This window comes from Puma concolor, chromosome D3, assembly GCF_028749965.1.
Source record: "Puma concolor isolate L17-30 chromosome D3, mPumCon1.1.hap2, whole genome shotgun sequence".
NCBI lineage: Eukaryota > Metazoa > Chordata > Mammalia > Carnivora > Felidae > Puma > Puma concolor.
In genome coordinates this window covers 92,047,388-92,074,390 of record NC_141678.1, presented here as the reverse complement: position 1 = coordinate 92,074,390, position 27,003 = coordinate 92,047,388, and the positions used below count along the sequence as shown (strand labels likewise).

Genomic DNA, 27,003 nt, shown 5'->3' with positions numbered 1-27,003 from the left:
GTTCTCAGGTGACTTCAGGGCACAGGAGTCAGACGCGCATGTCCGTTCCCATTTTGCAGTTAGCAGCCTCGCTCACCGTCCGGGTGCAGCTCACTGTCCTCCCGGGGAAGGTCTGGTTCTGCGTGTTGGCAGCCCCTGCGGGGGCTTCTGGGGACGTGGGGGCCCTCCCCTCACGTGGGTGCAGAGGAGAAACATCGGAGAGCAGGCCGTAGACTTTGCAGAACAGGTAAAGCCCGGGTAGGTGGCCGAACCTTCCGGGCTCCTGGTGCGAGGCTCAGAGAGGTCACGGCCGACTCAGCACAGCGTGCTTTCTGGCCACCGGCTCACTTTGGTTCCTGGTGACGTGATCAGCACCCACCGCTGCGTAGAGGTGAGCTGTGCTTGGACAGCGGTGTGCAATTTGCTCACTTCTGAATCGGGAAGGGGAACCGAGCAGCTCGTGACGTTTCTGTTTAAAGAGAAAACAAATTAATTCGTATCGACTTCGATGACGTCTCTAGCAAGTCAGGCACAAGGCGGAGGCTGGACCTGTGCCCTCACAGTAAGTCCCGGGAGAAGCTGTCCCCGTCCCGTCACCTCCCACACAAGCCCACGCGCACACACACGCACGCACACACACACACGTGCATACCTGTGCACACATGCATGCCATCATCGAAGTGTGGAAATTGCCTGCACAGAGTCAGTGCTTAGCAGTACTGCTTTTCTGGGGGACTCGTGGGCGGCTCAGTCAGTTTAGTGTCCCGACTCTTGGTGTCGGCTCAGGTCACCATCTCACGGTTCAAGGGTTCGAGCCCCGCGTCAGGCTCTGCGCTGACAGTGTGGAGCCTGCTTGGGATTCTCTCTCCCTCTCCCCCTCTCTCTGCCCCTCCCCCTCTCTCTGCCCCTCCCCTGCTTGCACTCTCTGTCACACTCAAAAAAACAAATAAATAAACTTAAAAATGGTGCTGGTTTTCTGGATCTCTCCGCAGAGCTGACCATGTTCCTAAATAGGGGAGAGACGCAGTAAGGGGTGTGGCTGGCCAGATGAAAAGCCCTGTTTCTTGGCCCACTTACCCCACACCTTTGCCCCGGAAAGCTGGTGACCGTGGTGGCCAAGTTACTGGCTGGCCCCGTTGGGATCCTGCCGTGCAGGACCCACTGAGCGAAAGGGACGCCAGGCGGGGCCGGGGGCAACAGGGCCACGGGGTCCTTCCCTTCGAGCTCAGCCAACAGAATTTGATGGAGACGCTTTCCTTCGCTTTAAGAAAGTTTTAATTCACAGATTCGGGGCTCCCACTTACTTAGTCATCAGCTCCTAGGAAACAGTCTCAGAAACCCTGTTGTGCAACTGCTTCTCAAAACAGCCATGGGGCTGGAATGACTGAGAAAATAGGAGGTAATCGGGGCTTTTCCGAGTTCTCCTGAGAGGCATCGTCCACCGGAGTTTGTGATTCTTTCCGTCTGGACTCTGTACAGACAGGGGGTGGGGGGGAGTTTGAAGCGAGCCGTCCCTCAAAATGGGGAACGTGGTTCCCTGTTTGTCAAAAGAGGGGGACAGATGAAAAGTAAGGGATGAAGAAGTTAGTGACGGAGGAATGACGTGGGCTTCTCTCCCTTTGTGTTTTAACCAAGAGCATTCTGAGTGCGGCCCCACGGTTTCCGCTCCTGCTACAGTGTAGGCAGCCTGCCTGAGATTCCAGAAAAAATTCAGTGATGTGATTTGGGAAGAGTTGCTTCAGTTATCAAGTCAAATGTAAAACGGTTCTTTCCACTGGGTACGTCCATTGGAGCAGAATGGTTGAGATCTAACACTTACGTGATGCCTGCAACACTTCACGCGACGCAGGGAGTCTGCGTGTTTTATACTCGCTTACACACTTGTAACCGTAAAAGGCTGTCCGACCCCCAGCTCAGCGTCCTGCGTGGAGGAGACGGCCGTCCACACCAGCCTGCTCTGGCTGTCCTGCTCGGCCTTCTCCGCGGCCTCCTCCCTGTGCCCCGGCTCTCTGCTGCGCACTTCATGCTAGGCCAGGGCCACCCGTGTCGTGAATCAGCTAGAAAGAACCACGACAGAAGAAATGCTTGCTGTTTATTTTAGATGTTTAGCTTCCTGAAAGAATAACGTTTTTGCTTCGTGGGCACGTCGATGGCGGAGCCTGGCAAGTGCTCGGAAAGAGCTGTCCCCGGAGCTCCGCGGTCCATCTCATCGGAAGCGACGCGTGACGTGACCCAAAGCTGACCTACGCAGTGTCCTGTCTGTGGAAGGACCTAGAAGATCGCGCCTCGCCCCGTGTGCAGTGGACCGTGCTCCCCTTTGAAGTGTTCCCGCCTTTGTGCAGGTGCCTGTTGGGGTGCCCGCCCCCGCCATGGCCAGTCCCCTGGGCCCTGCCTTCCACGTGGCCACCCACGTGGCCTTGGCCGGGCCCTCCCGCTGTTGTCAAGTGAGCGTGGGTGGGGAAGGGTCAGAAATGTGGCGGCCTTGCCCCAGTCGCACACGTGGCCAGTGTGGGGGGGGTGCAGTCTTGATGATTCTCCTGGGGTGTCCTGTGGTCTGTCAGCTGGGCAAGTGCGGGCTGGCCCCATCCGGGAGCCCCAGCTACAGGGAGGCACCGACTGTAGAAATGGTTTTCAGTTTATCACCTCCTTCCCACGCACAGTCTGAAATTACTATCCGTGGTGTTTCCCCTGCGAGGCTGAGGGCTGTTGCTAACTTGTACCCGGGGCAGAGCACAGAGTGGGACTCATAACAGATGTGCAGGTGTCACTTGTGGGGTGCAGGCCAGCTCCTGCGCTGGGTTCCACCGCGCAAGGGGATTTTCCGTCTTGGATGTCGGCGGCCATGCGACTAGAACTCGGACCTCTGGACGTAAGTCTAGAGACAAGGACCGTAGCCCCACCTTCTTAGACTGGACCTGAAGCTCACAGCCTACATCACTCCTGTATTTTCACTCTGAAAGGAACTGGTTTGAAGCCACGGTAAACATACCTGCCGATACAAACGTCCAAGTCCATTACTAAATTACCAAAGTATCCTGAATCAGTTGCTAGAACATTAAATCAAGTTTGCGCAAGTTGGACAGTTGAAGGGATGTGGTGCCGGCTGTAAAAACAGCCCCCCAGAGTCTAATGCATCCACATATATTATTTCTTCTAACTTCATTTTTGCCAAATAATTCAAGTGGGTCATTAGTTAAAAAATTTTTTTTTTACATTTATTTATTTTTGACAGAGACAGAGCACAGGTGGGGGAGGGGCAGAGAGAGAAGGAGACACAGAATCGGAAGCAGGGTCCAGGCTCCGAGCCGTCAGCACAGAGCCCGACACGGGGCTCGAACGCCCAGACCGCGAGATCATGACCCGAGCCGAAGTCGGACGCTTCCCCGACTGAGCCACCCAGGCGCGCCCCAGCGGGTCATTAGTTTCAAGTGCTCCGCAGTTTAACCCTCTGGAAATACTGATGAACAAATACACAAATAGAAATACATCTAAATGCTGAAGAAGCCGTTTCAGAAGTGTGCGCGATTCTATTGATTATTTAAAGCGCATTCTTGCTGTGCATCCGTTGCTGATAAATCGTGTTGTTTGTCAGGAGCCGCCTCGGTCAGTCAGGGTTCTGAGCTCCAGGGACCACACAGGTAGCGGGGCGGCCTCGATAGGGTTATAGGTTGTGAGCAGGTGCCATCTAGTGGTGGCTTGCACACATGACGCCCCGCGCCCGGCGCCTAAGGCCACCTGCGCGGAAAGCCCTCTTCCTAGCAGCGCGAGCACAGACCCTGTTACGAAATGGCTTTGGTTCTGCAGGTCAGACACGTGCCTCATTTTAAACCCGGAGACTAATAAAAAATCCGATTTTCTTTGTTTTTAAAAAAGGATCATTATAATTTCTTTGCAGATACACGGAATTTGGGTTTTGTTTTTCCGGGTAATTGAGCAGCAGAAAAGGTTGGAAACCCCATCACTGCCGGCCCGTGCGTCCCGTTCGCTTGGGCTGGAGGTTTACAGTGTCACTTCTCAAATCTTACTCATTCTCGATCTCTTAAGAACGCTTGTTGTGAGAGAAGAAGCAGGTGGTTTAAGTCATGTGCTTTCTTCGTAATGTTCGACAGCCGTTCTAGACTCCTGCCCGGTGATGAAGGTGGCCGGCTGGAGGGTGATGGCAAAGGAGCATCCAGTGCTGACCTGTCCTGCTCTGGTCCTTCGCCTGTGTTTCTGTGGTCACATTTCAAAATCCAAAAGTGGTTAGAATTACCTTCTTTCCAACGATTACTTGGGCCGTTCTTCGTTCTTCGAGGATGTGATTTCCTTTCAAGTTGGAAATGTTTGCTGCTTTTCAGAGCACGGTTTGTAAAGTTTGTTTAATTTCTTTCTTTTTTTTTTTGCATTTGCATTTTTTTTCAAATGGGCGAGTTATAGTTTGCTGTTAGATTTGGGGGGGAGGGGGGCGTATACAGTAGATAGCAGCTATGAAAATAGGCTTGAATTCTGTTCACTTCAGCAAGGAGAGGATGTTTTTAAGCACAGCAACTGTCGAGTGACGTATTTTATACTTGAGTCAGGACGCAGTTGGCAAGTTCGAGATTTCTAGAATATGGTTGTGTTTATGGTAGAGCATACCTGCTGTTCAACAGCTGAGGGCTCCGTGGAGACTCGAGATACCTGATGAACCTTTAAAACCTGGTTTTGCTTAGTGCTTAATAGGAAAGTGTTTGAAAAAGTTAGTTCCCAGATTTTGAGCTTTGGATTTTCTTGTGGAAACTGGCTAACTTAGTCAGAAATCCCGTGTTTAACTTGTAACGGTTTTTCTTCAGAAATGAAAATAACGGCTTCCAAAATGCTAACGTACTTACCTATTTTTCTATTAACGTAAATAAGTTAAGCTTTTCCAATTTACTGCAAGTTTATGTTAATAGATCAGTTGTTTAAAATGAAAACTTGTACACTGTACTCAGTCACACAGGAAAAGTAGCCAGAGCAACTTAGGGAATAAAATATATGTTCGTTTATAAAAATTTAAAACTACGATTACTTAGCTGTGGCCCATTAATTTAGGACCAGCACTTTGCTTATCATTTAGACTTGCTTCTTTTTGTAGTTCACGCTGCATGTGTACTGACGTAAATGAGAGAGATTTAAAACACTTCCTCAAAAGAAGTTTTTCTGACCATAGGACTGAACTGTCCTCCATAGATACTGGACCGTTAGAAGCCATTTTTATTATTCTCTACGGACAAAGACGTCCAAAGACGGTCATCTTAGGAAGAGTGAAGTGACACCCGCCCCAGGGCATTCTCTTCCATGCTGGTGGTGTTCCTGCTCTTGGAGGGGATCACTGTGTCCTTGCTTGCTGCAGCCCCTTCTTGACCACGCAGCTCCTGAAGCAGGTCCGCTCTTGACCTGTTCTCCTGCGTCCTTCTGTCTTTGGCTCCTGGTTATTTTCCTTCCTTTTTCCAGAAGGAGAACTTCCAGGTTAAGCCAGCCTGTGGCAGTGTGTTTCTGTATTTCCTTTGCTTCACTTGCACAGAAAGCCCGTGCCGTATTTTTTAGCTGAAAAGCCCCACCCCGTGGAGATGACAGCTGGCACTTTTCTTAAGCATTTTCTACGTCATATCCAAAACATGACGACAGTGCTCCTGCCTCTCACTTCCGGCCGAGTACTAGGACTTCATCACATTTCATGGAGAATCAGTGGCCCCCGTTCCTGGGTTTTTCTCTAGCCGAAATATCTTTCCAGGGACTCTGTGTTTTGACAGACACGTGTATAGTTTTCTCTTTGTTAGTTGTGTGTCTGTTGTCTGGGTAACTCCCAGGCTTCAGCCAAATCTCGATGCCCGTTGCTCCCCAAACAGCTTACCTTTATTCTGGTCTCACTGTTTCTGGTTACCAGTGGTCTCTTTTTAAGACTGGTAAAAGTCTTAGTCTCAGTCGTTTGAGCGTCTGACTTTGGCTCAGGTTGTTTGAGCGTCTGACTTTGGCTCAGGTCACGATCTCACGGTTTGTGGGTTCGAGCCCTGCATCAGGCTCTGTGCTGATGGCTCAGGGCCTGGAGCCTGATTCGGATTCCGTGTCTCCCTCTCTTTCTGCCTTCCTTCGCTCATGTGTTCTTTCTCTCTCTCTAAAATAAGTAGACATTAAAATTTTTTTTAAAAAAGGACAGGTAAGAAGGTTATGAAAGAATTGCCGAGAAACATTATTTAAAAACTGTAATGTTTTTCCTGTCACATCGAGGGTTTTGTAACTCATAACACTTACTATAAAAGTTACTAGAAACTCACAAATAATAAAATTAACTGCTGAATGTTAGACTTCTTTTCACCCAGTGATTCTCAATTTCTAGATTTCTTCAGGCTTGCATTGCTTGGGGTATTTTATCTCTGGAGGGGGGTTATCGTCTGTGCCCTCTAAGGCTCACGTCTCTAGTATAGGTGAGGGTCGAGGCCATTTTCTGTCCCAAGTACCTACACATCGCACACACACCTCTGTGGAATTAGTTCATAGATGTTTTTTTTTTCAGCAAAGAGCAGCAAGTGGGAAGAGGCGCGAAGGCCCTCTGTAACCACAGCTGCTGCGATGGGAGAGCCGGCCCTCTGAATACGCGGTTTGCTCTCGGCCAGAGCACAGCTGCCTTCGGGGTCATCCCTGCAAATATGATACCTGGATCTTAGATTAAGAGCGTGGGGCCGCTGATGGCTTTCCGTCCTCCGGTTGTACACGGCTCCCCGCAGGTGGGAGGAGGCCCCCGGAGGAGCGGCCGCTTCCTGCTTCCTGCGCGGCCTGGCACACCCCCTGGGAGGCGCCGTCGCCGGGCGGTGGCAGGAAGGCAGCATGCCAGCGTCTCTGCGGCACCGGGACCCTGGCAGGTGCGCTGGGCCGTCCTCGCCGTTGGCGGCAGCCGGCCGGGCCGCCTCAGTCACTGCTGATGTGCTTTATCGCGCTGTCCGTTTGAGGGTGCCCGCACACCCTATTTTGGAGAGAAGGTGACGCTTCTAGAATTGCGTGATTTGAGATCATTTGGGTTCGGTGTGAACGGTCCTGGAAATCTGCCGCTCACGTGAGGCCCAGTCCTTCACCCTGAGCGCACCCAACCTAGATACAGTTCCGTCTAGGAGAAGCCACGCCGAGCCCCCGCCCCGTGGCAGCTGAGTCTCCCCCAGCAGGTGCTCAGGGCCACGCTGGGAGGGGGCAGCCCGTCCACACCCTCCTGAGATAGATCTTTTCTCCTCAGATCACCGTGTGGGGCCTGTGTGTCTGCACAGTGCCCCTGTCTTCCCTGGGAAATAAATAATTTCATTTCTCTGTTTCATATTCAGCTCACATCGCTTTCAAAAATACTGTTTTTTTTTTTTTAATTTGTTTTCAGTTTATTTACTTTGAGAGAGAGCGAGGAAGCACGAGCAGGTAGGAGAGTGGCAGAGAGGCGGGGGGAGAGGGAACCCCAAGCAGGCTCCGCACTCAGCACAGCACCGGACGCCGGGCTCGAACTCCCAAACCGTGAGATCGTGACCTGAGCCGAGGTCGAGAGCCGGACGCTTAACTGAGTGAGTCCCCCATGCGCCCCATATCTAGTTTATTTTTCAGAAGGTGCGGTCCGTGCCGATCACAGAGGTGGAGTACCTGTTCGATGGTTTGCCCTAGCAGCTGGAGAACGGACAGCTGGGTGATCGGCAACGCCTCTTTGTGGCCTGACTGATGACGCTGGCACAGGGGACGGTGAACGGGCAGCCTCAGTTAGGTTGTGGCCGTGATAAAAATCCAAGTTCCGTTCTTAGGTCTGTGGGAACTTGGCAGTGGGAAGGCAGCCTTAATAATAGGAAGTCTTTACTTTTTAGCACGAGCTAGACAAAGGATATGGTGCCAGCTGACCTTTTCTTCATAAAGTCTGAGCAGGTGTCTGATTTCATGCGTGGACCGAGAAAGTGCAGAGGGTGGGTCGTCTTAAGAGCGCCCCAGGTCTGAGCGGTGCAGGGCTCCTGGTGCCATAAACCGCGAAGACCCGCAAGCCTGCCCCGTCCGCGGGCTTTACTACCGCTGCTGTATTCCTAGGACCCCCACCCGACACACGCCAGGTTGGTAACTAGGTTGGTAGGTTGTTTTTTTTTTTTAATGTTTATTTTTGAGAGCAAGAGAAAGAGGGGGGTGGGAGGGGCAGAGATAGAGAGGGAGACACGGAATCCGAAGCAGGCTCCAGGCTCCGAGCGGTGAGCACAGAGCCCGACGCGGGGCTCGAACTCACGGACCGCGAGATCATGACCCGAGCTGAAGTCGGACGCCCAGCCGACTGAGCTACCCAGGCGCCCCCCTGGGTTAGTAGTTTTGCTGTATGTTGCTGGGACTTTGAGGTCCTGTGACTGCCCACACGTGCGTTACTTCTCATCTCTGTGGGCCCTGGAGAAGTATGTGCTGAATTAACTGATTCATACTCCACTGCCTGCTTTGCAGGTCCTTTCCTATGTGCCGTCTCTGTACGTATGAGTCTTGGACATGAAGGGACTTGTTTTATTTCTTTACGTAGGCCCCACACCCAGCCTGGAGCCCCACGCGGGCTTTGAACTCACGACTCTGAGATCAAGACCTGGGCTGAGATCTAGGGTTGGATGCTCAACTGGCTGAGCCACTGAGGCGCTCCTGAATGACCTGTTTCACTCGTTCGTTCATTCGTTCGTTCATTCGTTCTGCATTCATGGGACATCTGCCTCATGCCAGGTGTGGTAGATGCCAGCAATAACAGCGTTGGAATAAAACGCGGTTTCTCTTTTGGCAGCTCAGGTCCTTTCCGGGAGAGGCAAAGAGGAAACACACACACGCACACACACGCACACCCACGTACGACAGCAGGGAGGAGAAATGCCGGGGTGGCACAGCAGGGTAGTGGGAATGGGGTGTGGGGGCGCTGATGTTTTATGCAGGGTGGTCTGGGAGGTGCTCCTGGCGAGGGAGCGGAGCCTGGTGACTCCCTGGGCGCCGTGTTTCGGAGCAAACGGCAAGCACAGAGCCCTGAGGGGTGGTGTGGTTGGCGCACGGAGGCCCGCCCCGCTGGTCAGTGCTCGTGCTGGGTTAGGCTGAGCCCCTTCCTCGTGGTCGCACGTGTGTCCCTAACACGGCATTTTGCAGACCGTCTCAGTGACCTTGTTCCATAACTTGCAAAGCATTCCTGCCATTACGTGAGCGGGTCTGCACGTGTAGTTAGAGCAGAGGAATTGAAAGGGAAGGCGGGGCGGGAGCTTGGGACATACGGTCCTGGAATACGGGGTCCCTCCCCCCGGGTCGTGGTTCTGCCTGGGGCAAAGCGTGGCGGCTGGACCTAGGCCGGGCGTGGCCTGGCGCTCCCCCTGCTCGCCTGGCCCCACTCGCCCTCCGCTCAGGGACCCGCGGGGTCTCCCTGTGCCGGTTCCTGGTTGGAGACGCCCATGTGCCTGGAGCCGTGTTGCCCCAGAGCCTGCACACTGGAGCCTGGTGCTCCTCGCCCTCTGCTCCTCGGTCTCGTGGGGTCAAGGAGCAAAGGGCCAACCCGAGCCTGGCCACAGGTCTTCTGTGCAGCACACGGGTCCTGTCTGAGGCCTCCGCCAACTCCGCGTTGGGATGGGACTGGTTCTGGTGGCGGCTCAGCCACTCGTTCGCCGCTGAAGGCGGAGAGCTGGGCGGTGACTGGGGGAAGGGCCACTGCCCTGCGTCTTCAGCGTCCCCGGCCTTCCTCTGCGTCCGGCTGTGCTGCGCCCTGGGGCCCCGTCTGTGTGCTTGTCCCCTGTGACATCCTGCGCCCTGGGCCTTCGGGCTCTGTGCCCCAGGGCCCAGGCCAGAGCGGACATGCTGTCGCCTTCCTGTCTGCCTTTATCTGGCCGCCCGGCCACCTGCGGGAGTCCCCTCCATCTTCCTTCCTCTCAACTTGGGGCCCGCGGGTCTGGAAGCCGCCCGGCAAAGGGAAAGGGTCGCCGGGCGACGCTGGCGTGGCCGACGTGTGGCCGCCGCTGCCCTTACCTGGGCCCCCGGAATCCTGGCCCCTGAGGAATGTTCCAGAGCGCCCCGTATGCTCGCTAGCCGACAGGCCCTCGGCCCGGAACGCCGCGGTCGGGGGTGGAGGAGGGCTGCCTGTCGCGACCCTCAGAGAACAGCTCTCCGCACTTGGCGCTGTCCGCGCCCCGGGGGCCACACTTGCCACGGTCCTCACGTGCGAAGCCCAGCCCCTGCTTCTTCTCTGCCACGAGGCCCCTGGCCACATGGTTGCATTGTGTGGGCCGAAGGCCGGGCCCACCTGCCAGCTTTGCCGTCCGTGCCCGCAGCCCCGGAGTCAGGCCTCTGAGCTGTGGGCACGGAGGGACCGTCAGGGCGCCACAGCACGGGCTGGGGTCCGGGCCGGCCCCCAGCCGCTCCCTGCCTCGGCTTCCCCGTCTGCAGCAGCACTGGCCTCCCGTGACACGCCGGCCAGGCAGGTCACCAGCGCAGAGGGCTCAGCACGGGCCCTCCGGCCACAGCACTGCACCCACGCATCCGGGTGGGTGGCCGGCCCGTGGGCTGGGGCCGGGCAGGTGACGACGGACACGTGAGTCATCCCTCCGGCAGGCCAGGCTCTCAGAAGCTCGGGGCCACGCCCCGAGGGCCGCCGCCCTGAGACCAGGCTGGGTGGTGCTGGCCCGGGATCACGCACGGTCTCCCTGTCCTGCCAGCTGCTCCGCGGACCCCCGTGCCGTTCGCGAGGGTAGCCTGGCTGGCGGGCAGTGGGGCGCGGGCCCCGGCCACCGGCGACGTGGCCCTGTGGGGAAGGCTGCAGATGTGGGGCAGCGACAGCGCGTGTGGACGGACCAGCCGCCCTGCCGCTCCTGCGCCCCTGTCGCAGACGTTTCCAGATGCTGCGGTCCTGTAAGACGTGCTCACCTCGGTGCCCGAATGAGTCCTCTGTTCGCACAGCCTGGCTCACTGGGGGGACTGGTCACAAGTCCGTTGATAACGGGGGCGAGTCAGTCCGTAAGAGGCGGTCCGATGGCGCTCAGCGCACGGCAGGCTGCTGCCTCACTCTGAACGGTGTGCTGAGGGGGTCCAGGGGGCGCCCGCCGTCAGGAACTGTGTTCCTCGTCTTGTGCTGCGTGAGGAGCTTCTGTTGTGTTGTTTGTTTGAACCCAAAGAGTGGGAAGATAGGAAAGTAATGGACGTAGGACGGGGTCGGGGGCGCCGGGTGGCTCGGTCAGCTAAGCGTCCAGCTCTTGACTTCAGTTCATGATCTCATGGTTCATGAGTTTGAGCCCCGTGTCAGGCTCTGTGCTGAGAGTGCAGAGCCTGCTTGGGATTCTCTCTCCCTCGCTCCCTCGCCTCCTGCCCCTCGTCCACTCCAGTGCACGTGCGTGCATGCACTCTTTCTCTCTTTCTCTCTCTTTCAAAATAAATAAATAAACTTAACAAAAAGCAGCGTAAACAGGCAGAGTCACGTGGGGAACACAGCGACCCGAGGTGGCCTGCATCACGAGTGAGCTCTGCATGAGGACTGGGGACCAGAGACCCGGCTCCCGTAAGAATGCAGAGCCCCCAACCAAGAAACCCCGTCCCCCCTGAGCACCCCGCCGCTACTGAGTGATGCACGGTAGCCCCTGGGTGATAGAGTAATGTGCTAGGGAGAGAGAGAGAGGGGGAGAGACAGAGAGAGAGAGAGAGAGAGACAGAGAGAGAGAATGAGCGGGGGAGTGGCAGAGGGAGAGAGAAGAAGCCCAAGCAGGCTCCGTGCTGTCAGCACAGAGCCCGACAGAGGGCTCGAACCCACAACTGTGAGATCACGACCTGAGCTCAAGTCAGGGGTCAGGCGCCCAACCAACCGAGCCCACCCAGGTGCCCCGGTAATGTGCGATTTTTAGTTATAAATTACACAGTGACAAAGCATTACATCATAGGCATACCTGTGCAGAAAGGGGAATTGCATGGAAATGAGGACACTGAGGAAGCACAGGACTCAGCGGCTCATTTCCGTCACCTGTCACTGGGTCCCTTTTTTGAGCTCAGAGGTGGAGGCCCGGTGGGCTGGGCGGCCACGCAGTTCCCAGGAGCTGACTTGGGGCTCTGCTCGCATCACCCCGGGAGCCGTGGCTGCTCCTCCCACTAAGCTTTCTCCCTGCCGGCCTCCTCTGTGGCCAGGTCCTCGGTGACCCCCGGGTGTTTGTCCTCAGTCGGGGCCACGTTTGAATCACCTAGAGGCCTTTGTAGAAAAGGTGATGGTGTGGGCTCCGCCCCTGAAAAGCCGGCTCTAGGTCTGAGCACTGGCCTTGGGAATTTCTTACCAGTGATGGTTCATGTTGTTCCAGATGATTCCAGCATGCAGACAGAACGCTGCCCTTGATGAACAAATCATTGCCTTGCTCATTCCGTACTGAGTGAATGTCAGAGTTTGTGGCGGTACAGCCTCAGCCCTCGATTCTAGGTAGAACAGTCCAAGAGCCTGCAGTCCTTCCTCACATTGCTTGGTTTCCAGAAACCTCCCCCTATAGGCCTGTTTCGGACGCGCTCCCTTCATCTGGTTCCTCTTAGCATTGGCTCCGAGCTGGGGCTGGGCTCTTCTAGATGTGTGCTCCCCTGTGTCCTTGCTTCCCAGGCTGGGCCTGAGGATGCTGTCCTTGATCTGACACACTGAGCTTGTGGTCCCCTAGGACCCTGGCGTCTTTTTCACAGCACAGCTCTTAAGCCAGACCTTTCACTTCTGTGCTTTCTGTTCTTCCTCATGGGATTGTATGTTGTTAGTTTTCAGCTTTTCCATCTTGTGGAGAACTTTTGCATCTTTGTTCTTTTGTTGAAGATTTTGGCTCTTTCCTAGCTGAGTGGCAGACTTAGATATCATAAACACGTTCGTCCCATTTCTTTGTTGAGGCCGCTGATAAAAGTAATGGTGGCTGCACAGCCACCATCAGGCCCTTTGTCCTTGTTGGTCCTGGGCCGGGGCGTCCGGTCAGCTCACGGTCCTGCTCAGGGTTCTCAGCCCGGCCTTGTGTCGTCTTGTCCCTAGACTGTCAGGAGAGGCCAGGCCCAGGCGTCGCCCTGTCCCCTGAAAAATCGGCGTAGTAAGCCTTTCCACAGACGGAATCATGCCGTATACTCCACGGGCTTTTATGGTGCTTGGGTGTTTTTGTTTTTGTTTTTGTTTTTGTTTTTTTTTACCGAACTTGGGGTAAATTTTATACACGAAAACACCAAGGCACACAGACTTTCATCTTTCCTGGCGGGTCAGTTGCGAGATGTGTTTTGATCATGCCAGCATTTCCGCAAACCACCTCCGCTGCTATTCTGTGCGACCGGAGCCCCGCGGACGCGCAGGGGTGGGGCGTTCAGGGATCCGGAGGCAGGTGTGCCGGGCGTGCGGCACCAACACGCTGCTGCATTCTGTCGTGGGGGCGGAGGGCCTCGAGAGAAACGTGCGCGTCTACAGATGTGGTCGAGCCGAGCGTGTCGCACGGAGACGCTGTTCCCTGCCCTGTGGACGCTTGTCCCTGGAGCTGAGCCGCCCAGTGGGCACCACCTCCCTGCGCGGAGCAGGCTGCACGGTGGGCCCGGTTCTCGCGGCCCGCAGGTCCCGGCAGGCAGCCTGGCAGGGGAGCGGGGTGGGAATCCAGGGGTGCCTTTTCCTCCTTCGTGCTGGGGCAGGAAGGGTGTGGGCACGGCCCCGGCAGCATGTGCTGCTGAGCCGGAAGGTGCCGGAAGGCATGCTGAGTGCTAAAGGTGTTCGGCCGAGTAAATCAAACGTCCCGTGGGGGCGATGGCGTCCGTTGCAGAGGCTAACGGCAGAAAAGAGGAATCAGTCAAGCTTTTCGAATGTATCTGTTAGAAAGGAGATTGTGGTGATAAAGAGCTGGAGACCACAGTGCAGTTGTCGAAGGACCTCTTGGTGGTGATCCCAGCACAGCCATTTCTGTGGGCCTGGGGCGAAGGGCACTGGCATTTCCAAGGCTCCTTCGAATTAGGGTTGCATCACCGACTTTTTTCTTTTTAAAGATTCTCAGTGATGGATCTCAGACTTCTGTATAACTTTAATAGCTTGGAAGTTTTACCTTTGAAGACAGTCCCCCCCCCCCCCCCCGCGCCTTTCCTTCTCAGCCTGGAGCAGGACCAGGCCGGCACTGAAGGCCGTGTTTGCATCTGCCGCTGTGTTCCTTGCCTTCTCGCTCCCTGTTGCTGGGGGGGAGCTCCGCGTCTGAGATGATGAACTTGGCTGCACCTGGGTCGGCGGCTCCAGGCCTCCTGTGGATGCTGGGTTCCCCTGGCAGCCCTTTCCTGCCGAGCCCGAGCCCCGGGCAGGACCTACAGGCGCTCCCTGGGGATCCGGAGAGGCTGGGAGAGCCCTTTACGTTTTTGAGATTCCATACATGAGAGCTGTCATTCTCGGAAATAAATCACGACCGTTAGGAAGCAGAGCACAAGGGGAGACAGGAGCGTCCCTCCTCGAAGCCCTGCGGGGCAGCCGGCTCAGGCAAGCACCTTGCTTGCAGTGTGAGCGGCAGCCTGTCAGAGCGTGAGTTGGAGAGGCTGTTGTGCGGGAGTGCAGGTGCACCGCGGCCAGCGGCCCCATCGAGCATCGCCTGCATCAGGGCGAGGACAGGACCCAGGCCCGCGGCTCCATGGGGCCGTTTCCTGGGCCCCACCTGCACCCTGGGCCAAGCAGCGATGCACAGGCCTGCTTCTCAGGGGTGGGTTTATTAATTGAGGGGAAAAGAAAAGAGGCCCGAATAGGCACTAAGAATTAAGTGCCTTAAAGATGGGTGTAAAATGGAAACAGGGCTGCACAGTGAAACCCAGATCAGTCGTAAAGGTGGAAGGGGAGCACGGAAGATGGTTCGGGTGGTGAATTTTTTGTTCTGTATGTCTTCCCACGATGAAAAGAATTAGAGAAAGTTAAAGGGGAGTAATTTTTCTTACCAAATGTCCTTCCTGCGTGTCTCGATTTAATCGTGGGTGCGCGTGTGCGTGTGTATGCGTATGTGTGTGTATACGGTGTTGCTTCAGGGGTTTCAAACTGTGGAGTCCCTCCCTCCCCTGAACTTCCGGGACTGGTGGGGTCTCCGAGGGAGGTGTGCGTCCGTGCATGTGTGCGAGTGCACACGCACAATGAGCCGAGCAACCACAGATGTGGGGCACGTGTCACGGCCTCAGAAACCTAATTAGTGCTGCAGTTTTGAAGCCATTTCCAGGAGGGTCCTATTTAGAAAGAAACTGAGGAATTTAAGGCGCGTGTAGCCCACACACATCATTTGGGCCCAGGAGAGAGCAGGCCATGGAAGGATGACTGTGCATGTCCACGTGTGTGTGCACACGTGTGCATGCGCCTGTTTTCACACGCACACGCCTGTTCGCTGTGTGCGCCCATGTGCTCACGCTTCCATGCACCTATTTTCACACACACATACCTGTTCACTCTGTGTGCCCATGTGCTCACGTGTGCATGTGCCTGTTTTCACACACACACACCTGTTTACTGTGTGCCCACGTGCTCACGCGTTCATGCACCTGTTTTCACATGCACACACCTGTTCATTCTGCGCCCATGTGCTCACGCGTGCATGCGCATTTTCACACGCACACACCTGTTCACTCTGTGCGCCCACGTGCTCACGCATTCACGCACCTGTTTTCACACGCACACAGCTGTTCACTCTGTGCACCCACGTGCTCACGCGTTCACGCACCTGTTTTCACACGCACACAGCTGTTCACTCTGTGCACCCACGTGCTCACGCGTTCATGCACCTGTTTTCACATGCACACACCTGTTCATTCTGCGCCCATGTGCTCACGCGTGCATGCGCATTTTCACACGCACACACCTGTTCACTGTGTGTGCCCACGTGCTCACGCGTTCATGCACCTGTTTTCACATGCACACACCTGTTCATTCTGCGCCCATGTGCTCACGCGTGCATGCGCATTTTCACACGCACACACCTGTTCACTCTGTGCGCCCACGTGCTCACACATTCATGCACCTGTTTTCACACGCACACAGCTGTTCACTCTGTGCGCCCACGTGCTCACGCGTTCACGCACCTGTTTTCACACGCACACAGCTGTTCACTCTGTGCGCCCACGTGCTCACGCGTTCACGCACCTGTTTTCACAACGCACACAGCTGTTCACTCTGTGCGCCCACGTGCTCACGCGTTCATGCACCTGTTTTCACACATACACACCTGTTCACTTGTGCACCCATGCATGGGCATGTTTTTGCACGCACCCACCTGTTCACGTGTGCACATGTGTGACTGTGGCAGGAATTACTGCCTCATGTGGCACTGGATATGTGGACGCAGGGTGGGGACTGAGGCGCGCTTCCTGGGGGCCGTGCAGGTCTGGCCACTCTGCACCAGGACCGTGCTTGGGGACAGGGTGCCCTGGCGGGAGGTCACAGCTGCAGCCCCCGCAGGCAGGAGACCAGTGGTAACCCTCGGAGCCTGTTTCTCAGCTGCAGACACTATTAGCCTGGTGGTCAAGGTTACAGGCAGCTATTTATGGAGGCACATCAGGCCCGGAACTCAGAACCCATCGCCCTCCGTTTAAGCCTAATCAAGTGCTCAGGGCAGGCTGCCCACCGAGGAGGTGTGGCTCGTGGAGCAGGTGGCTGGGGACGTGCAGGCACCCTTCATGCCCGGCGGGTGTGGCCTGTGGGAGGTCCACTTCTAGGTGAAACGCCTGTGAGTAAAGTTGGAAATGGGACTGAAGGACCCGGGAGCAGAGACCTGAGTCCCGCTTCCCTGGGGCCCCGGGGCAGCCCCTCTGTGCCTGCTTTTGGTCTGGATGCCCGGAAGCTTGGCAGCCTTGAGTGACCCCACTGGCTTGGTGGGGGCAGCTGTAGATACAGAGGTCGCAGCGGGCTGGGCCTTCTCCACGGTGACCCGGGGGTCCCCAGCCCTGTACCTGAGGAACCTCCCTAAGTAAAGGGCTCCAGGGGTCATGACCACGGTCTCCTGGTTCGAAGCATCACCTGGCTCCTGGGCTGCTCTCCTGCCCCCTCCTTTGACCTCATATGGTCAGTGTCCCCATTCTGAACTGCCCTCCCCCTCCTGCGGTTGGAAGGCTTTCGGGAAGGAGTTCCTTTGCTCCGTGACTGGCTTCCTGTGACAACAGCTCTGCCCCCGCCCCCACGATGGCTTTGATGACCTTTGATGACCTGTGTCATGTCACGTGCGCCTCGTGTTTTAGTGTCTTGCTCAGAGGTTCTGGAGGTTCGGTTGTGGTGTTACTTCAGCCCTTCTGGGAGCGTCAAGTTCGGGGACTTCGACAGGTGTGCTTTGCAACCCCTGCAGAGGTGCAACATCAGTTTGCACCGGCCTCCTGTTCCAACTTAGGAATTTGACTAATGGTCTTCGGCGTGTGTTTTCATAAATCCATGTCCCTTTCACACAGGACAGACGAGGCCCCAGCCCCTGGCATTTCTCTCTTTGAAAATTTGAAAGTGATTGTGGCATTCTGAGTATCAGTCCGAATCGAACCAAGGCCACCAGGTTTCCGTACGTTTACTCTCCCGTTAAGTGCCCTTTTGTCCAGAGATTCCCAGGGCTGCTCAGCGCCCTTCCGAGCAGGACGCAACATACCCGACTTGGCTTCAGGGTTAGCATTTTGGAGCCGACAGGAATCTGAACGCTTATCCCCGCTCGGTCTTACCCCCTCACCCGTTCTGCACATCACGACATGCCAGTCACGTTTTTTATGTGGACGTCATCCTTGAAAATGGCTTAAGAGTGGCTCACCACCTCCTAACTGAAAATGAACATTTGGTACTGTTCCCCTTCAGAGCTGTGTGAAAATGCGTCCTGTGAGGGGCGCCTTCCTGCTTCCGTGAAGATCCCTTTGAAATACTTTTTTTTTTTTAATGCCCATTCGATGGGATTCCTGAGTCTTAGAAAATGTTTAAAGAACGTATTTTTGCAGATAGATCCCTAGATTCCACTGGAATGTGTAAGTCTCTAAAAATTCTTTCTCCAAGACCAGCAGTATCTAACCCTTGTTAGAACACCTGACATCATAACCCACCTCCACTGTGACGGGGCTCCAGGGAGATAAAATCCCTCTGGTGGTGTGTCTGCCTCTGTACTTCGGGAAGCTTTAAGACATCCAGACACATCGGTGGACCTTCCAAACGTTGACTTGCGTCTTTCAGTATGTCCGAAGTCATCCTTGCAAACGTAAAACGGAATTTTTCTCAAGTCGGATTGAGTCGCCTTGGGTTGTGGTCTAGTCTGACTCGGCAGAAGCGTTAGCACCTGGGGTCCAAAGGTCACGGAGCCCAGCTCCCAGCTGGTGGTGATTCCCAGTGCAGCCTGGCCGGGGACGAGGCAGGCCTGCCGGTGACAGGGCGTCCACGCACACCCTGCTTGTCTCTCTTGCAGGAGCATGGCAGGTGGGAACTCTAGCTGCAGAGCTCGGGGTCCCCATCCCGGGTGCCCTCCTTCTCTTGGACACCCGTCCTGGGAAAGGCAGGGACGGATAGCTTCACTTACGCTCCCTTCTCATGCCTCTGAAGGGAAGCTTCTGGTGCCAAGGTTGTGGACTTGAACATCGGACCTCATGAGAGAGAGTCATAGGGACCCTTTCTGGATCAGTCTGAAGTCAGCCCGTAGCGTAGACATTTCTGAGGCAGCCACGGGATCCCGTGGGCAAAGTGAGCGGTGTCCCGGCCCAGCCTCTGTGTTGACCACAGGCTGCATATCAGTCTGTCCGGGTCTTTTTGCCTAAGCCCACAGGATCCCTAAACGTGCCTTCAGTTAGTTCTTTGACAGTCATGGGAAGCCTTGTGCTATTAGTGAGTGGTTATTTCTTGCTTTTTGATGTAACTAGTTGTCCTCTGTTAACTAGTAACTGTGTAGTTACAGCTAACTAGACTTTATTTCTGTTTACAGTCTACTGAGTCATGTAATCAGTTGAAAAAAGAAACCCCACCCCGCACACTGTCCTTTGGCCCTTACATTTGGTCCACTCTTGATGGCGCTGTGGGGGGGTGGTGCGCAGCCAGGCTCCAGAATCATGCAGTCTTGCTGAGGACCAGCGCACCCGGTGCGCGAGGGCCACAGGGCCTTTGAGCGTGCTGCTCTGGGTGTTCTCGTTCTGTTCTGATGAGAGATGGTAACTTCACGTTTTACATTTTGGTCCTCCAGGGGGAAAGCCTCACCGCTGCTGCTTTTCCGAAGAGGTAGCTTCGACTGTGCTCTCCAACGGAGACCGGACTCACACACCTGGAAGTAAGGCATCAGAGACACATAGCGGTGAGCCCGGAGCGGGGAGCGCAGCTTCTGTGTCCTCACTTGGAAACAGGAGCAGAGATGCCTGCAAGAGAGCAGAGCAGCCGAGGTTTTCTGTGGACTTAAAGATGCCTGCGTTTCACCCAAAGCGGGAGGTCCCCACCCCCAGGGACACTGCAGACTTCCCTTCGCTTTCGGACCAGACTTTTCCAGAAGGAGATCTGCAGCTCTCGTCCGAGAGCCCGGCTCACCACCCGAAAGACAAGCTGTCTGACTTGCACACTAAGGAACACGCTGGGGGCGGACGGAGGGGGCCGGCCGCAGACCTGACCCCGCTGGACCTCAGTGACAGGTCGACCCGGGATGACCCCGGCCGTAAGGAGCTGGCCTCCTCCCTGCAGGCCGCGCTGGCCGTCCACCCGTGCCCTTACTGCAGCCACAAGACGTACTACCCCGAGGTCCTGTGGATGCACAAACGTATCTGGCACAAGGTCAGCTGCAGCTCCGTGACCCCCCAGTGGATTCCTCCCAACGGTTACAAGAGCATCAGGAACAACTTGGTTTTCCTTGCCCGGAGCGGACGCACGGGGCCCCCGCCTGCCCTCGGGGGCAAAGAGTGCCAGCCCCTGCCCATCGCTCGGTTCACGCGCACTCAGGTACCGGGAGGGGCGCCGGGGCCCAGAGGCGGTTCCTCGCCCCTGGGCGTGACCACGAAAGCCGCTCACCTGCCTAAGAGCAAGGACGGCCACTCCGGGGGCCCCTGTGCGCTTTGGGTGGCCGGCCCCGAAGGGCACCGACAGGCCAGGCCTGGCCACCACGGCCCCGAGCAGCACGGCGCCCCCACGCAGCTGCCCCTGCCCAAGCCCAGGCAGGAGGCCGGCCCCCGGCCGGGGCCCGCGGCGGGCGGCGGCGGCGGCTTCAGCCGAAGCGCCACCCCGACGCCCTCAGTCATCGCCCGGGCAGGCGCCCAGCCCCCCACCGGCAGCAGGCCGGGGGACAAGTGCGGCATCCCCCCCGCGGGGGCCGGCCTCGGTCCCCCAAATAAGCACAGTGCCCCGGACCCCCCGAAAGCCAAATTCGGCCCTCAGCCTCAGGGCCAGCTGCACGTGAAAGGCGACGGGACCCCCGCTCTACCTCCCCGCGAGCCCCCCTCCAAGGCGGGCCAGGAGCTGCGGCCGCCGGCCAGCTGTGGAGCGGGCCCCGGGGGGACCGCGGCCTCGCCGGGCCAGCCCCCGCTGCACACCAGCAAGCAGGAGCCCGCGTCCGACGGCCACGAGAAGCGCCTGGACATCCTCAATATCTTTAAGACGTACATTCCAAAGGACTTTGCTTCCCTCTACCAGAGCTGGGGTGCCAACGGCCCTGCACTAGAGCACAGAGGTAAGACGCGCGGGCCCCTTCCCAACCCCCGTGTGAGCATTGTCACCAGGTCCTGGGCCGGCCTCTGGAGGAGCCTCCCCTTAGGAGGTGACGCCGCCTGCCCGGCTGTGATCGCAGAACAGAGAGGGCGGGGCACGTGTGTGCTTCCCTCCGCCCCCCGCCCCCCCCCCCCCCCAGCCCTGCCCGCTAGGGTGCACGAGCCTGGTGCTGTGGGCATTATTTACCTGCCGCCCCCTTCAGGGCTTCCCTCCTGGTGATGTAAGTTGGAAATGCTGAAGTTGGACAGGGGCGGGCAGCCTTGATGCCCCTCACGCCCTTTGTCTTTTTATTTTATTTTTATTTTCTAAGGAAGCCCTGTGCCCAGCATGAGGCTTGAACTCACGCCCCCCCTGAGATCAAGAGTCACACGCTCTACTGACTGAGCCTGCCAGGCACCCCTTCCTTTGTCATTTCAAACAAAAAATCAGTAGCTGTTCATTGTCCCTTTTCTTTCAAAAGATAAGAGATAAGATTGTTCATTTAAAGTGACTAGTTAAAAAAAATTTTTTTTAACGCTTATTATTCAGAGACAGAGAGAGACAGGGCACAAGCAAGAGAGGGCCAGAGAGGGGGAGACACAGAATCTGAGGCAGGCTGCAGGCTCTGAGCTGTCCGCACAGAGCCCGACGTGGGGCTCGAACTCACAAGCCGCGAGATCTTGATCTGAGCCGACGTCAGACGTTTAACCAACTAAGCCACCCAGGCGCCCGTGAAAGTGACTATTTTAAGTTTTATTTCTGCACGTAATTAAAAAATACGTATCAGGTCACTGGCATTAGTGAGCAAAGCCCTGCAGAGTATGAAGGTACCGTGTAACGTTTGGGGGACGGGCTTGTGCTGAGATTCCAGAAGAGACAAGCCTTCAGTGGCCGTCTTCCTTTCCTGCCAGTGTCTGGGTACCGACACCTCCTCGTAAGGGTAATCAGGAACAACTGCCGAGCACACTGGTAGGATGCCCTCGTTCCTGATCGTGAACTGCAGGTAGCTGTCACTTAACACTGGGGAATCTGAGTACTTGCTTTCAAGCACCCGTAGCTGGGCTTTCAGAGAGCCGTGCAGAGCTCTGTCGGTCCGTTCATTGCCCGTCTTTGAATTGCGCATCGTGCACCTGTAACTAAAGTAGGCCAGCGTCAGAAAAGACCTTTTAGATCTGGCCCCTCAAATCCCAGAAGCTGGAAGCACTTATGGGGGGGGCGTGGTTCAGGTTTCGTGGCAGCTGGGTCAACAGTGATGCCCCCGAGTCTGCTGTGTGACATGTCTGTGTGGTCGTGGGTGCCTGGCCGGCAAATGTGGGTCTCTCCCCAAGTTCCTGGTTTTCCCTGGGACTTGGGAGCCCGTCCAGATCCGCAGGCACCATGGGGCCTTCGGCTCAGGAGGAAAACTAACGTGTTCCACGGCTCACTGATGTGGCTGGTGGAGTCTGTGGTGGAGGCTGACATCTGTTTCTGCGTGCTCAGAGCCAGTGCTTCTGGTGAGCTTCCTAGAGTGAAGCTAGCGGCCTGGGTGCCCAGAGATCGTTGAGACAGACACACTGCGTGCCCAGGTGCTTACCCTGTGTCTGTGCACGATTCTCCTCCCTGCAGGCACAGGTGCTCTGAGCTCGGGCGGAGCTGAGCACTTGCCCTCTGGTACCAGGTGGTAGAACAGAACGCGGATACTGCGTGGCTTAGCTTTAATTTTTGTGTAATGTTTATTTTTGAGAGAGAGAGAGAGAGAGAGCGAGCGAGCGCCAGTGAGTGGGGGAGGGGCAGAGAGAGAGGGAGACACGGAATCCGAAGCAGGCTCCAGGCTCCAGGCTCCGAGCTGTCAGCACAGAGCCCGACGCGGGGCCGGAACCCACGAACGGTGAGATCATGACCTGAGCCGAAGTCGGACGCTTAACCTACTGAGCCACCCAGGCGCCCCACATTTTTACATGTTAGATCTCAGTTACGCGAGCTTCTCACAATCTCAGCGGTGTTTTCCAGCATTGTAGGTGATTTGCTATGAAATGGAAGAATAATATATTGGTTGACCTTCAGACCTGGTGGCAACCCCATTTCTTATTTTATTTATTTATTTATTTATTAACGTTTATTTATTTTTGAGACACAGAGAGAGAGAGCATGAACAGGGGAGGGTCAGAGAAAGAGGGAGACACAGAATCTGAAACAGGCTCCAGGCTCTGAGCTGTCAGCACAGAGCCCGATGCGGGGCTCGAACTCATGGACCGCGAGATCATGACCTGAGCCGAAGTTGGACGTTTAACAGACTGAGCCACCCAGGCGCCCCGGCAACCCCATTTCTTTAAGGTTTGGGTTTTCTCGGATCCCAAAGCTGAGAAGTTTTAGGCACCAGGTGGTGGGCGAGTCCCAGTGGGGACCTGTGTTCTTGGGCGTCCAGTCCTTACCTGTGACGGCAGCCTCCAGTGCCATGAGCCAGAGGCTCGCACCGCTGTTCCGAGACCTCCCCTCGTGCACAGACCTGTAACGCATCACGTCCTGCACCTGCCAGTCACGCCTAGCGAGTTGTATTCCTGCCTCCGTAAAGACCCTTAGTGTTGCCTGTGGGTCCGTGTTGTTATTGTGTCCCCACCCCCACAAAAAGAGTGGAAGCAGAGGTGAGTTTTAAGGTAAGGTTTTGAGAATTTCAGATGACAAAATTTGAAGTATGTGGTAGCCTGAAATGTCTTCCTTTTCCTTAAAAAGTAAAAAAGAAGTTTTTAAAATTTTTAATGTTTATTTATTTTGAGAGAGAGAAAGCAAGCAGAGGAAAGGCAGAGAGAGAGGGAGACACAGAATCCCAAATGGGCTCCAGGAACTGAGCTGTCAGCGCAGAGCCTGACTCGGGGCTCAAACCCACGGACTGTGAGATCATGACCTGAGCCGAAGTTGGATGCTTAACCGACTGAGCCACCCAGGTGCCCCTTAAAACTTTTAAAATAAATGGTTTTAAGGTTTTTGGGCAGAGAGAGAGAGAGAGAGAGAATCCCAAACAGGCTCCACACTGGAGCCTGATGTGGGCTTGATCTCATGACCCCAGGATCATGAGATCATTAAGAGTCGGATGTTCAACTGAACCACCCGGGTACCCTCAAATATTTATCTTTTAAATACAAAAAATGCTAAGTTGTCCATAAACCACATGCCTTCCTGGATTCCTTGCTCTTGGCAGTGTGTGTCCTGAGACGTAGTCAGGTGTCAGCAGCTTTCGGGTGTTTAAGTTGACCCCGATTTGGGTTTCCTAAGGGGAGTGTTTTAAACTAGCTGTAGTTCCTCGGGAAGTGCATTCTTAGAACCATGGATTCCCAGGTTAGGGAAGTACTGAGATCGGTTCCTCTGGGTCCCTTGACTGGTATCTGTGTGGTGGCCTCACACTTTGACAGGATGCCCAGGGTGGGGGCCCATGCTCCCCTGCACGGCCCTGCCCTCTGGGACCCCCCCCCCCTTGGGCTCCTCCCCTGCAAGGCCCTGCCCTCTGGGACCCCCCCCACCCCCTCGGGCTCCTCCCCTGCACAGCCCTGCCCTCTGGGACCCCCGCCCCCTCGGGCTCCTCCCCTGCATGGCCCTGCCCTCTGGGACCCCCAACCCCCTCGGGCTCCTTCCCTGCATGGCCCTGCCCTCTGGGACCCCCCCCTTGGGCTCCTCCCCTGCAAGGCCCTGCCCTCTGGGACCCACTCCCCCACCCAGGGTTCCTCCCCTGCAAGGCCCTGCCCTCTGGGACCCCCGCCCCCACCCCGGGCTCCTCCCCTGCACGGCCCTGTCCGCTGGGTGCCCCCTCGGGCTCCTGTCACAACTGCAGGGCCAGCCCGAGCTCTCCCGCACGAAGGCCTGTTGAATCTTCCACGCACCTCTCTGGGCCTGCTCCGCGCCCTTCCCGGGATCCCTTCCTTGGCGGCCCCTCCGGCGCCCTCGCTGGCTCCTTTCCCTTCCTTGAGTGTTCACGTATGGCTCTCGGAGTGACGCAGCGGAAGGAGGTCAGCAGGCCCGGCGCAGTCCGACGGCGAACAGAGTATTGGTGTTTCCTGTTAGGGAGGCTGTACTCCGGCGGCGGCGGCCCAGAGAGGAGCGCCGCGCCGCCAGATTACGTTCCTGACACGTGGCCGAAGGTGCCAGTGACGAAAGCTTCGGGTGTCTGTCCTGCACCCGTCCCTGGACACTCGTTGCTCTCGTGGGCTGTCCGGTCGGGTTTTGCGTCACGAGTCTAGGATCTTTCATCCATCTTTGTGCAGAACGGTCTCTCCGGCTTGTCTTACCCTCCGAGTCTGTCTGCACGTTTTGGGTGGCATTTTGTGGTCTGATGCCTCTGCCGCGCACCTTCCGCACAAGGGCCCTCGGTGAACGTACCGCCGGGCACCACCTGCGGTGGTGATGCAGCAGGTCTCCCGAAGGAAGAGCGACCCATCTGTGTCGGCCTGCAACGTTTGTGGCCGCCAGTGGGACGCGGGTTTTTCAGCGCTTGCGATCTGTGCACACAGAAAACGCTGCTGTCAGGAGATGCCCCTAAGGAACGGGTCTCTTCCTAAAAAGTAAAAACTTCTCGGAAGTTAGGGAAGAGGATTCTCAGAGACCTTTCCCCTCTGCGCGTTTTGACGGAATGGAATGGTGTGTGTGTGTGTGTGGAAATGAACAGTCTGGAGGCCCCGCCAGGAGAGGAAGGATGTCATGTGACGATAGTCATTGTCACTTCCCGGAGGGACTCACACTAGCCCTTCAGGTGGGAAACACGCTGCGTGTTCCGGAATCGTTCCACAGCGTGGCCGTGGGGGCTGGACGCCTCTGTCCATGTCGTAGGAGTGCTTTTGATGGCGGAGTAGGAATAAAATAATAAATTGCCTGTGTTTTCACACTTGTGGCCAGTCTGTATTATCTGATAATACAGATTTTGGAAAAAAACACGAAGACAAGAGAAAGATTATTCTAGGTAGAAAAATATGGAGGTTGAGTCAGGTCTCTCTTATTGGGGCTTAAAACCATCACATACACCAAGGACACGCAGACGTCGTGACGGAAGTCTTGTGCTTCCTGTGTTTGACTCTTGGTAGAGTCTCTAGAATCTTTCCCGTCTCCTTTCCTCCTTACAGGTGGGCAGGTATGCTGGGGTCTCTGGAGCAGAGTCTGCGCGGGCCTCCGGAAGGTTCCTCTCTCCCTTTGGCTTGGGTCTACTTTCTCACACACTGTCAGTTTCTAGGTCAGACTGTCAGGGCTCTTTGCTCACCAGGCAGTCTTTAATTCCAAGGAAGTTTATAACCTTTGGATCAGCTCAGAATTTTGGAGTAGCTTGGGCATTATTATTGACCATAAAGGGAACGGGTCTCTTCCTAAAAAGTAAAAAGAAAACGATGTGGCCAAATGCACGGGAGAACAGCGTGTGTGTGTCCGTGAGTGCGTGTGTGTACTTAATTCAAGGAAATCAGGTCGGCTGAACACAAGTGCTGTGTGGTTTTTTTTTTTCCTGCTACTTTAGATAGGAAATCGGCAGCTAAAAGATTTACCTACAAAAAGGTACTGTAATGACTTAGTGCTTGAAGATGCAGGTGCCGTGTTCATCGTTATCATTCGCTATCCTGTGTAGGCATCGTTAGAATCGCCTCGAACTTGCCATCCCGTTACACATGGGAGACTCCACACGACCAAAGTGATTGTCAGAGAAGGTTCTCGCGGGGCTCGACTGGGTGGTCAAGAAGGAGAAGGAGTGGGTGACAGAATTGCTTTAGACGTTGAGTTTTTTCCGGGCCAAACTCAGAGGGAGGAAAGCAGTTCTAACAAGGCATGTGTAGTTGGCCGTTGGCAGAAGTCGATGGTGGGGATGCTTCCACGCTGGCTGTGTGTTCTCAGAACTGCGTGTGTGGGGCGTCTGTCCTGCTCTTGGGTCCAGGACGTGCACAGCCATCAGGGACGGCATCTGGGGACACACAGTGGCAGTAAGGCGACGGCCAGCACCCGAGGTCACTCTGGCTGTACTGTGCTTCCCACGTTGACAGCGGCTGGGGCGTCCTGTCGACCTCGGTCAGTGCTCTTTCCTTGGTGACCGTGGGATGGATGTGGGCCAGAATGTGTCATCTTATTGTCGCGTTCCTGAATGAGGAAGTGGGGAATTGAGAACTCTGCGGGCAAGTTCTTAAATTGCTCGAAGACCCGTGTTGATGTCTTGCCGAGTGAGAGCTGTGACTTGATGTGCCTGCCAGCGCGTGCCTGTCTCTGACGATCATCCCCTCGCACGTCATCCGCGGCATCGAAGTGATCGTGTGTCCTGTTTCTCTGTTGAGGCACTCTGAATTCGGGCAGCAGCGAGAGTTTGCTTTCAGCTAATTTGATTGAGACCATCTGTCAACCTTTTCACTTGGCTTTTGCGCTCACATATCAGACTTCAGGTCCGGAAACGCCCAGCTGCGTGGGCGTCCTTTGACATCACGTGCTGCTCCAGGAGGGAC

The 27,003-nt window shown here is 55.9% G+C and overlaps 1 protein-coding gene across 5 annotated transcripts in view; it reads left to right on the top strand.

Moving 5' to 3' along the window:
* The window catches only part of ZNF516 (zinc finger protein 516), a 125,246-nt gene that overhangs the window by 84,637 nt on the left and 13,606 nt on the right, over positions 1-27,003 (top strand). For all 5 annotated transcript variants that reach the window (XM_086683240.1, XM_086683241.1, XM_086683238.1 and 2 more), the window contains exon 3: positions 19,089-20,552. In XM_086683240.1, coding sequence (XP_086539366.1) covers positions 19,089-20,552 — 1,464 coding nt within the window. The remainder of the gene's footprint in view (positions 1-19,088; positions 20,553-27,003) is intronic.